The sequence below is a fragment of the Ceratotherium simum genome, chromosome 9 (assembly GCF_057802395.1).
Source record: "Ceratotherium simum simum isolate JZ-2026a chromosome 9, ASM5780239v1, whole genome shotgun sequence".
Classification (NCBI taxonomy): domain Eukaryota; kingdom Metazoa; phylum Chordata; class Mammalia; order Perissodactyla; family Rhinocerotidae; genus Ceratotherium; species Ceratotherium simum.
The window spans coordinates 79,095,962-79,108,408 of NC_141908.1; the positions used below are offsets into that span (position 1 = coordinate 79,095,962).

The window sequence follows — 12,447 nt, forward strand, 5'->3', positions numbered from 1 at the left end:
TATCCACCACTGAGCAGCTTGCCGCCTTCACTCACCAGACACGGTCAAGGAATCACATTCACCACCTCTTTTGCGAAACAAGGACCACCTAAGGGCGCTTGACTCAGACCCTCGCCGTCCAGGTGAGCTCTGGTCAACGGTTCTCACTGCGTTGACCGGCTTTGTTAAAACGCAGATTGCTGCCCCCCCGCTCCCCCCAGAGTGTCTGACTCCGTAGGTCTGGGGTGGGATGGAGAATCTTCATTTCTAGCAAGCTCCCTGGTGATGCTGCTGCTGGTCCTGGGACCACACTTTGAGATCACTAGTTTAGAGGTTTGGATCTTAAGTCCACCGGAAAAGTGTTGGTCGGGGCAGAGCGATGACAGCGCCTAAAGTTTCTAGAAGCCTGGGCCCTGCTCCCCCAGGCACCTCAGTCCAGAGTCGCGGACGTGTCCTGCAGTCGTGTCCACCGCGACCCCGCCCCCCGGGTGGCGGCGCTCCTCCGCGCGCCATCGCTCTCCCCGCCCTCGCGCCGCGGCGTGGCCACGCCCCCAGCGGCCATTGGCTCGCAGGGCCGGGCCATCGCCCCCCGCCCCTTCCCCGGGGCCCGCCAGGCTGAGGCGCTGCTGCCCGAGCGCGGATCCGAGCCGCGGCTCCGGGCGGAAGGGCCATGCTGGACTTCGCGATCTTCGCGGTGACCTTCTTGCTGGCGCTGGTGGGAGCCGTGCTCTACCTCTACCCGGTAAGCGCGCACTCGGCCCTCAGGGGCGCCGGTGCCGCCCCAGCCCCCGTCCTCCCGCCGCAGCCCCCGCCCCGCGCGGGCACGGCTCCCGGAGCACGTGACGCCGCCGGCGCGCGCACGGCCCGCTGGGAGGGGGCGGGCGGGCGGCATGATGACCCCTCAGGCTGGGGGGCAGGGCGGGGGCGGGCGGCTGGCAGTGGGGGCGCCGGGTAGCCGCGGAAAAGCTGAGGGCTGGGCCTACGGGTCCGGCCTGCCGCGCCCGGCGTCGCCACGCCTCCGTTACCCGGCGGCTCTGAAGTGCTGTGGGTGGCTTTTTGGCCCTAACCGCCACCCCACACTCCGTCCTTGAGCGTGTCTGGGAGGAAGCTCCGGGGCGCTCCCTCCCCTCTCCGTTCCCGAGGATTCTCCCAGCCTCTTTGTGTCGTCTGCCTTTCCTTCTGTCTTCTGATCTCTCCCTACCGGAACCCAAAGTCCTCAGGGTCCAGATTCACCAAAAGTGAATTTTTGATCATCTTTAAGTGGGACTGCCCTTTGATTAGCTAATAGAAGCGACACTGTATTCTTTCAGCCAGTTGTGTGCCAGACACGGTTCCATGTGCTGGGAATACAGCATTGAACAACCCAGACAGAAAATTCCTGACTCATGGAATTTATATTCTGGTGAGGGGAAACAGGCAATATAAACAAATGACGTATGTATAGTACGTTAGTGTGAAGTGTTATGGAGAAAAGAAGTGTTCGGGGTAGGTAGGATTGTTATTTTAAAGTAGGATGGTCAAGAGATGAGAAATTTGAGCAGAGACCCAAAGGTGATGAAGGAGCGAACCATTCAGATATTTGAGAAAGCATTCCAGGCAAAGAGAACAGCAAGTGCACACCTTCAGGGGGAAGCACACCTTCAGGGGGAAACACGCCTAGTGTGTTCCGGGAAAACGAGGGGACCAGTGTGGGTGGAGTGGACTAAGTGAGGAAGAGCCTAGGTGCAAAGATCAAGTTAGAATGATGGGGAGGAAGGGCAGATGTGAGTTGTAGGCCATCTTATGGACTTGGCTTTGACTCTTAGGTAAGCCTCTGGAGTTTCAACAGAAAAGTGACATTCTAATTTTAAAGGAATTTAAGTTTATTAGTTAAATTTTAGGAAAATCATTTTGGCTGCTATGTCAAAAGAATAGAAGTTGGGCCTGGGACAAGGGTGGAAGCGGGCAGAGTAGATAGGAGGCTGTTAGAATTTCACTGAGAGATGGTATTGGCTTGGACCAAGGTTATGGTAGCAGAGATGGTGAGAACTGGCCCATTGTGAAGATAAAGCCAATGGGATTTCCCAATGGATTGGGTGTGAAATGTGAGAGTAGAAGGAAAACACCAGTCTTTTTAGCCTGAGTAGCTGGAAGAATGGATTGACTCCAGGGAAGATCAGGGTTTTGTTGTTGTTTGTTTTTGTTTAGTTTTATTTTGATGGGAAGTAGTGGGAATTCATAGAGATTGGAGTTTGGTTTTGGATATGCTAGATTTGAGGTGCCTCTTAGACATCCACGTGGAGATGGTGAACTGGATATATAAGTCTTGAGTTTAAGAAAAAAGTCCAGGCTGGAGATATAAATTTGGGAGCTGTCAGTGTAAAGATGGTATTTAAAGCTAGGAGACTTTAGGAGCTAGGAGATGGAGTTGCCATCTCCCAGGGAGTGTAGATACAGGAGAGAAGAGGTCCAAGGACCCAGCTTGGATTCTCCAGTGTTTAGAAGTTGAGGAAGAAGAACTGCAAAGGAAACTGAGAAGGAGCAGCCAGATAAATGGAAGGAAGCCAAGTGTTTTATGCAGAAGAGAGTAATCAGCTAAGTGAAATGTTGCAGGTATGTCAAGTAAGTTAAGACTTGAGAATTTAGTAGCATTGATAATACGAACAGTTTTAGTGAAATGGTGGGGGTGATAAACCTAAATGGAGTGGGTTCAGAGATAGCCAGTATAGACAACTCTTGAGAGTTTTGCTGGAAAGGGGGCTGGTAACTGAAGAGGGAAGTGAGGTGAAGGAAATTTTTTAAGGTGGGAGAAATGACGTTATGTTCATATGCTGATGAGAACTGTCAAGTCATGAGGGGAAAATTGATGTAAGAACAGAAGAGAGAATTGCTGGAACAATTTTCTTGAGTAGGTGGGAGGGGATGGGATCTAGTGCAGTGTGGAGGGATGGGGGGGTACATTTCATTTGGAGCACAGACAGTTCATCCATAGTAATAGGGAAGGTGGAATATATGGGCACTAATGTAGGCAGATAGGTAGATATGGTGTGGAAGTTATCTGCTGATTGCCTTTATTTTTTTCAGTGAAAGAGAAGCAAGGTTATCAGATTAGGAGAGTGATGGACTAGGGAAATCTGAGTTCCAGGCAGCTCACTTGAAGTTCATGAAATTAAAATAAGACTAGTCAGCATGGCCATGTTTTTTTTCAGCTGTGTGGGTTCAGGGGTGGTTGACAGAAGGTTGGATTTAGTCAGAATTGGTGTTTTGCTGCATGGTTATGTTAGAAGGCTACAGGGCAAAAGAGTGGTTGTGATGACTGACCGTGGAATCTAACCTGGGTAAAGTGGAAAATTAGTATATGAGTGGGTGAGTTAAAGGTCTTTTTGGGGTAAAAATAGTTTTTAGAGTCAAGATATTAAAAATAGTGAGAAGGAAAGAGAGGAGGTGCTTAGAGATTTGGATGCTTGATGTTAAAACTCTGGAGATGTTGAAGTTGTTGGTAATGTTCAGATCTAGTGTTTGACCATGGGAATGAGTGGCTGAGGTAGGGTGGAGGTTTGAGTCGGGGAGAGATGGGTCAGGAAAGAGGATTAACTTCTGTAGGAATAGGAATTTGGGGGATGAGGGAAGACCTGGGGATGGTAGTCCTGGACTTGGTGTGGTGTCTAATGTAGGTAAGGAAAAAGGTCATAACAACATTATTCTGGATAGTCTCAAGGCGGATTGGTAGTGGTGAGGCTATGATTATCAGGGAGATTGAAGTTTTGTGGGGTCTTTCCAGATGCATGCCAATTTTGGGATCCCTCTCATCATTTTAGTTATTTGGGATATGTGGGTATAGTAAAGGGCAGGAGAACATTTTACCTGGTGTTCTGGGCTCACTCTTCATTTCTGCTAATGAAGTGTGGAGGTTGGTGTTGGAGCCATCTTATCCAGAGTACACAGACTTCTGAGGCTCCCTCTTCATGCCCGCTGATGGAGCTGTGGAAGCCAGGATTAGCGGGGTGGAGAGGGGTTGTACTTACTATTTGCACATTGTTAGAGACTATTTGCACTTTGTTAGAGTTTATTCACTGCTGCCTGTCAATAGTTTTTCCCAAATATTTCAGCATTTCTGTCATAACATGACTCAGTGAAGTCATCCAAATATTCAAAGACTTCAGTTGTATTTTCTTTCCCATTAAACTGTTGTTTCTGGAGCTCTCCATCATCCTTCCCCAGTCAGTGCTGGTTACCATCTTGTTTGGCTGCATAGCTCTTGTCCTTTTACTGTCATTGTGGGTATTCTCTTCACATGGTTGTATACCCTGTTTCCTGGATGCCGTATGATTCTCTCTCTCCTTTTTTCTTTCACTTCCTTTATTTGCTGCAGTGTATCATTTTCCGGTAGCTTCCTAAGAAAATGTGCATGGAAAATACATTTTATGAGATCTTGCTTGTTTGGAAATCTTTCTGTTCTAGTTTCACATTTGAATAATAGTTTGGCTCGGTATAAAATTCTGGGTTGGAAATAATTTTCCATAGGATTATGGGGGCCACTACCCCTTGGCCTGTTGTTCTTGAATCTAAAGCCTCAAGAGCTCCTTCCAGAAGAATGGTAATCACAGAAATGGAGAAGGATGCTCTGGGTGTCTAAGGGATCTGTATACTGACTTATTACTAATTGTTAAAGTCTTGTGTCTTATCCTGCCTGTCTAATTACTGAGGGCAAATCGGATTGCTTCTTGTAGGAGTCCTCCTCTGTAGACCCTCAGAGGAGGCCCCTCAACCATGTCAGTTAATCACTCCGCCAATAGCTAACACTTTTGAAAAATTGGTTGAGTTGTTCATCCACTATTGTCTTCTCTCCCATTCTCTTTGTGCTTGCTTCCTTCTTTCTTATTTCTTCACTTGCATTTGAATGGAATTTGAGGAGGAAGAGATAATAGATGTATGTTATCAATCTACCTTCTTTAAAGAGAAATTAGGAAGCTTGTTTCAGTCATTAATAATTTTAGCCTAGAAAGTAGAAAGTAGGATTTTTTATACCATTGACTTTATCTTTTTATAATTATGGAGTGCCTTGCATCCTTTTTTTCCACTGTTTATAATATTAAACTTGACAAGTTTCCATTATTGATGAGACTGGCTTAGGACAAAATTATACATTGTAGGTGTCATTGTCATCAGTTAAATGAGATTTACACATACTATTACCTAGATAACATTCTTGTAGAATGTAAAACTCTTCAGTTAGTACCATTTCTCTTTTGGCATATGTATCCCAAAGGAGGAAAAAGTAAACTTGTACAAAGATTTTCATGGAATTACTTATAATAATGAAAAAACAAAAGAAAGAAAAGAAGTAGCCCAAATATTTTATAGCAGCATAGAAGGAAAATGATTAAGCACTTCCAGCTATGTGATGGAACACAGTTTAGTCTTTATTTATTTTTTATTATTTTTTTGCTGAGGAAGATTCACCCTGAGCTAACATCCACTACCAATCTTCCTCTTTTTGTATGTGAGCCGCCACCATAGCATGGCCACTGACAGGCGAGTGGTGTAGGTCCGTGCCCGGGAACTGAACCCAGGCCACTGAAACGGAGTGCGCTGAACTTAACCACTAGGCCACTGGGGCTGGCCCACAATTTAGCCCTAAAATGTTCAAATAAATAAATAAATACTTATTCATTTATTTATATAGTGTTAAGTAGGAAAAAAAGGGCAAAATGCCAAGTAGATAAACTCTGATACTAGTCAAAATCATTGACAAAGTTCAGAGTTGATTCTGAAGTTGAAGGTTATTTTAGGTTATTTTTTCTATAAATATTTAGTTTATTTAAAAATCATTTTATAAAAAATCTTATTATAAAAGTAATATGTTTGTTGTAAAGTAAAAAGTAATACTGACCCCAAAACACAGCAACTGTAAACCCAGTACAAAATTGTGAAAAATTAAAATTCCCCAAACTTTTCCCCAGTTCATTCCTTAGAGGTTGTCACTTTACAATTTGCTATGAATTATTTTGTTATTTATTTTTAAACCAGATACCTCACTGACTGTATGACACTGATAATAAAGACTGTGTTAAAGCAAAAGATGAATACCATATTGTATTTTGGTAAATTCTTTGACTAGAAAGACGAGAACTATTTTAGGAATGAAACTGTTATAAACATGACATTGATTTTTTTTTTAAACCAAGCCAGATGGGACCATATATAGACTCAGAATAAAGAAAAATGTACTTGATTATGTATTAATTGATGTAGAATGGATATTAAATTCTTCAAACACTTAGTTTAATTGACACAGAGGAAGAATATGAGGATAGTTCTTTTCAATACAAAGCACTCAGGTTTTGTATTTTAATTTAGAAATAATTCCTGAGAGTCAACCAAATTGGAAAGCTATCATTTAAGGTCCTGCAGAAGTCTTGGCAAAACACATCTGACTTATGGGGTATATGCTAATTCCTTATACTAAACTATTTTAAAATTTTTTCTTAAGGCTTCCAGACAAGCTGCAGGAATTCCAGGGATTACTCCAACTGAAGAAAAGTGAGTAGTTATTTTTTTGGAATCAAGTAGAGTCAACTCTTAATTTTTGATATCAAAACTAAACCATATTTTTAGGTTACTCAGCTTATTTAATTCCTTTGTTTACTCTAAACTTTAATCTCTGGGCATACAATCTAAACTTTGTGAAGAACAGAAAGGAGGGTTGTATAAATCAAAACCTTTGATTGCTTTCACTTCCCCTAGCCAGAGAAAGTTGAAAGTAGAAAGACAGAGTTAAGATAGAAGAAAAGAAGAAAAAAATTGCCATAGGTGATCTGATGATTTAAATCAGCCTATGATGATCTATGTCTGTTGCTATCTCAGAATGAGGTGCTGCAAAAATTGGATAGTTTTCCAGTGTCTAAGTCAGATGTTCCTGTGTAGCTTTCTTATTTGGTTTGAAGTGTTATGAATTCTCAAAATATCAGACAATCCATATCTAAATATAACTACAGAAAGTGAGAAGTCAAATGTAATTGAGTTTTGGATTTTCCAGTAATTTGAATTTCATGTACCTTTGCTCTCATCTGTTGACACAGTTAATTCAGAATCAACTATTGTTTTTCTGATTTTTCCAAATTAAATTGATTATTTTGTCAAATGTTGCTCTTTCCTCAGAGATGGTAATCTTCCAGATATTGTGAACAGTGGAAGTTTGCACGAGTTCCTGGTTAACTTGCATGAGAGATATGGGCCTGTGGTCTCTTTCTGGTTTGGCAGGCGCCTTGTGGTTAGTTTGGGCACTGTTGATGTACTGAAGCAGCATATCAACCCTAATAAGACATGTAAGTTTAATTTCCTTTCTAATTAGCTGATCCTTATCTTTTAAGAATAGAAGTCTATAGATGAAGACCCATGCATTGTTCTTGGGTAGGAATACCTAACATGTATTGAATGCCTTCTACTCTGTGCTTGGCATTGTATTGAAGTCTTTATATTTATTACCTCATTTAAGACACAGTATTGTAAAATGGTTATTTTTTCCTTCAGTTTATAGATATATACAATAAAATCCCAGTGTAAATTCCAGCAAGATTTTTTTGGGAACCTGAAAAAATAGTTCCAGGGTATATCTGGAAGAATAAAGGTAGAAGAGTAGCCAAGAAACATCTAGAAAAGAACATTAATAAGGGGAAGATTTATACCATCAGATAGAACAGTGTATTATAAAGCTAGATTAATTTAAAGAATCTTGTACTTTGACATGACTAGACAGATTGATGGAATAGAGTGGGTAGTCCAGTGGACAAACCAAGTAAAAATGATAAAGAGCATTTTGTAATAAAGGGGAAAGATAATAAATGGTTTTGGGAAAACTGGTTAGCTATTTGGAAAAAATAAATCTTAATCCCTTGCTTACTCTTTATATCAAAGTAAATTCCAAATGATTAAAATTTGGAGTCATAAAAATAGTAGAAGAAAATATGGTTACATACTAAATTTTTTGAGGGGGTTTTGAGAAACCCTTTCTTACTGTGACATGAGATCTAGGAGCCATTAAGCACAAGATGAGTAAATCTGTCTACATAAAAATGAAAAATTTCAGTACACTAAAAAACACCTTGAAAAAGAGAGAGATGGGAAAATGTTGGCCATATATTACTACTCATAATGTGAGTAGTTGATTACTGGATTTCTGTAAAATAAAAAGGTACCACGAAAACGTTTAGAAGAGAAATGGGGAATTTACCACCCATATATATAAAGTAAATAAAAACTAATAATTAAATAAAAGTAAAACACAATTGCAGAAACAAGGTAATTAAGAAAGAAGAAATACAAATGGCCAATAAGCAAATGAAAAGATTTCAACCTCACTAATAATCTGTGGGATGCAAATAAAAATGAGATTTTTACCTATTTGACTAGAGATGAAAAATATCAGCAAAATTCATTGTTGATGAGGGAATGGAGAAACATGGAATGTAAAGGTTTTACAAACTGTGGAGAGAAAGTTGGCAGTGACTTTTGACTTACCAATAATATCTTAAGGAATTTATCATAAATTGATAATCACATATGAGAAAAGACATATTAGTATTATTTATAATAAAAATTTGAAGCAAACTTAAATATCTATCAATGGCTGAATAAAAGAATACATTCAGGCCTTAGTATAGTGATAGAGACAATTTATTTTGTTTATCAAATACTTCTTTAGCAATTACTATATGTCAGCACTATTGTAAGCCTTTTACAAATATTAACTCATTTAATCCTCAAAACAACAATATGAAGTAGGTATTACGATTATCCCCATTTTACAGAAGAGAAAACTGAGATACAGAGAGGTTGTCGTTTGCCCAAGGTCACACAACCAGTTAGTGATGGAGCTAGGGCTTGAAGCTGGGCAGCCTGGTCTGAGTTCCTGCTCTTAATCGCTGAGCTTTCCACAACATGGAAGCATGGCTCTGTCAGGAAATACAATGATGAGTGAAACCAGAGTTGGTCTCCGCTCCTATGGAGTTTATAGTCTAGTATTGGGGAGTGGGGCAAGCATGTAAACAGTGTTCAGAGGATCACACCAATGAACTGAGAGAAGTGCTCTGAAAGAAAAGACTGTAGTTTTTTGTGAAATCTGACAGATTTTTGTCTGTCTCTCTCTGTTAAGAAATGTTAACAGCTGCTAAAAAATCTCTAAAATGTTTAACTGTGAGTATCTCTGTGGTGAGATTTAGATGAATTTTATTTTCTTTGTATTTTACTGTGTTGTTTTGTCTACAATAAAAATGTATTCTTTTGTGTGAAAACAAGATAGTCATTAAAGAAACACTTAAAAAATGAATGAAGAAAAGAAATTTTTGAACTCAGCTAAATAATTTTAATTGTAATACTTGACAGTTATGCACAAACATCAATTTTGTTTTAAAATCAGTGGAATGAGATTTTTTAAAAATCAAAGATATTGTTGTCATATAGGTAGAAAATTTATGTAAGTAATAATGATTTATGGTGGAATTCCCAGTCAGGATATTGTGTTCTTGCCAATTTTTATTGCCTCTTGAACTGATCATATTTAGGAAAGGCAGTTAAGGGAGTTGTGAAAAGAAGTTGCCATGCTCTCAGCTACAATCTCATACCTCCCTGATATCTTTGTTCTTTTGCTGGAGATTTCTTTTTTTTTTGAGTAATTGCTTTGATTTGGAAATGTTTAATTTGTCTGTTTCAGCGGACCCTTTTGAAACCATGCTAAAGTCGTTATTAAGATATCAATCTGGTGGTGGGAATGTGAGTGAAAACCACATGAGGAAAAAATTGTATGAAAATGGTGTGACTAATTCTCTGCAGAGTAATTTTGCTCTCCTGCTAAAGGTAAGGTGATAAGTAGTTTGGTCTGGAGTTCCATAATACAGATAGTAGTATATTTTTTGACTATTGGTGTGTCTTGTCTTTGCTACTCTTTTCTTACCTGTCTTTCTAAACTGATTTTTATTCTGCTGAAATTCTAAAACATTCTAAATTCTAAATTCTAAAAAAAATCAAAACAAAACAAAGATCTTAACACCTTGACTCCCTATGTAAGTCAGAACGATGGGAGTGGAGAGAACCTGAAAAAATTTCTTTCTTCTTTTTTTTTTTTTGTGAGGGAGATCAGCCCTGAGCTAACATCCATGCCGATCCTCCTCTTTTTGCTGAGGAAGACCAGCCCTGAGCTAACATCTATTGCCAATCCTCCTCGTTTTTTTCCCCCAAAGCGCCAGTAGATAGCTGTGTGTCATAGCTGCACATCCTGCTAGTTGCTGTATGTGGGACGTGGCCTCAGCATGGCCAGAGAAGCGGCGCGTCGGTGCGAGCCTGGGATCTGAACCCGGGCCGCCAGCAGCAGAGCGCGCGCACTTAACCGCTAAGCCACGGGGCCGGCCCTGAAAAAATTTCTCTATCGATAGATTTGTTCTTTGTTTTCAGGCCAGACTCTAAACCAGTGTTTCTTAAAACATGGTCTGAGCTCACCTGAAACACTCCCTCACTAAAGATGCAGATTACTGGGGCTGTACTTGGACGAACTGAATCACTAGGAGGGGGACCTGATGTTTTTGAGACACTCCACAAGTGACTTACAAAGTTTGAGAACAGTACGAATCCATCCACTTGCTTTTTTTTTTTTTTTGTGAGGAAGATCAGCCCTGAGCTAACATCCATGGCAATCCTCCTCTTTTTGCTGAGGAAGACCAGCCCTGAGCTAACATCTATTGCCAATCCTCCTCCTTTTTTTCCCTTTTTCTCCCCAAAGCCCCAGTAGATAGTTGTATGTCATAGCTGCACATCCTTCTAGTAGCTGTATGTGGGACGTGGCCTCAGCATGGCCGGACAAGCGGTGCATTGGTGTGCGCCCGGGATCCGAACCCGGGCTGCCAGTAGTGGAGCGCGTGCACTTAACCGCTAAGCCACAGGCTGGCCCCCATCCACTTGCTTTTTGTCCCTGAAGCTCCTTAGGTGAGCCCAGTGTGCTGTGTGACAGTTCTCTGTCCCCATAGGACTGTTCCAGACCTTCACCCGTGTTGTGGTATTGCCAGTCCTGCCCAACCCCTTTGCTTGATGTCCTAGCCTCCTGCTTTGCTGAGACTGTAGAGTCCTGTATATTTGACTCCCCCAGTATCCTATTCCCCACCAACAAACTCTGTCCATCTCAGTCCTTTGTTCTTTCTTCTCATTTTAAATATTAAAGAATCTTTCCTTCTGTCCAAAGCTAATCCATCCATTTGTGTCCTTTAAAAATAATGTAATTTATAAAAGTAATATGTTGCTGTAGAAAACATGGAAAATCTGACAGTATAAAGAAATCACCCATAATTTCACTATAGATATATATATGGTTTGAGATCATACTGTATGTAAAATTTATGTACTTTTTCACCTTAAAACATATCATAAACATTTCCCTATGTCATAAAATTCTTCTAAAATTATGCTTTTTTCTGAGTTATTTTACAAAATATGGACAAATTTAGAAAAGTCCTAAGTAAAAAATAAACACTTGTAATACTATCCATTACTCAGTGGTAACCATGTTTAACATTTAAAATACTTTCTATCATTCCATTCTTTTCTATGCACAATAGAATTTTAATCAGCATCATACTATATGGATAGTTTTAGACTCTGCATTTTTGATTTACCATTATATTGTAAGCATTTTTATAACACTAAATATTCTTTGAAGATTATATTTGAAAAGAGTCTCTAATGTCAGTTTTACCTCCTAAATACTTTTTTGTGTGTCTGTGTGTGAGGAAGATCAACCCTGAGCTAACATCCGTTGCCAGTCCTCCTCTTTTTGTTGAGGAAGACTGGCCCTGGGCTAACATCAGTGCCCGTCTTTCTCTACTTTATATGGGACACCACCACAGCATGGCTTGACAAGTGGTGCATCAGTGTGCACCCGGGATCCGAACCCCAGGCTGCAGCAGCAGGGTGCGCGCACCTAACTGCTACGCCACCAGGCCAGCCCTGTACTTTATAAATTGATCTACTTCTCCCCATCAGCAAGGCCGCTGTCCTAGTTTAAGCTTCCATTTTACCTGAATTCCTTGTTTCTCTACCTTCTCTCTGCTCTTCTCCCCCATCTGTTTTCTACCATCTGCAGGAATTCTTAAACTTTTTTAATGACATATACCCTTTGGCAGTTTTGGTGAAACCTATGGGCTCCTGAGAATAACATTTTTAAATGTGTAACTACAAAGGAAACCAATATAGTTATCAAAATGTTATTTTAAAGAAACTTGTGATATTGTAATATGTGTGCTTCATTATTAATGCATTAAATAAGATCTAGCAGTGCTTCCAAAAACAATGATTTTTTTTTTTCTTTTTCTTTTTTTTTTTTGGTGAGGAAGATTGGCCTTGAGCTAACATCTGTTGCCAATCTTCCTCTTTTTTGCTTGAGGAAGATTCGCCCTGAGCTAACATCTGTGCTCATCTTCTATTTTTTTTTACATGGGACATACA

The 12,447-nt window shown here is 40.4% G+C and overlaps 1 protein-coding gene across 2 annotated transcripts in view; it reads left to right on the forward strand.

The window, feature by feature from the left end:
- Positions 1–568: 568 nt before the first annotated feature.
- Positions 569–12,447, forward strand: part of CYP20A1 (cytochrome P450 family 20 subfamily A member 1) — a 60,267-nt gene continuing 48,388 nt past the window's right edge. For both annotated transcript variants that reach the window (XM_004426810.3, XM_087435662.1), the window contains exons 1-4: positions 569–721; positions 6,452–6,501; positions 7,120–7,286; positions 9,671–9,813. In XM_004426810.3, coding sequence (XP_004426867.1) covers positions 650–721; positions 6,452–6,501; positions 7,120–7,286; positions 9,671–9,813 — 432 coding nt within the window. In that variant the 5' untranslated portion in view covers positions 569–649. The remainder of the gene's footprint in view (positions 722–6,451; positions 6,502–7,119; positions 7,287–9,670; positions 9,814–12,447) is intronic.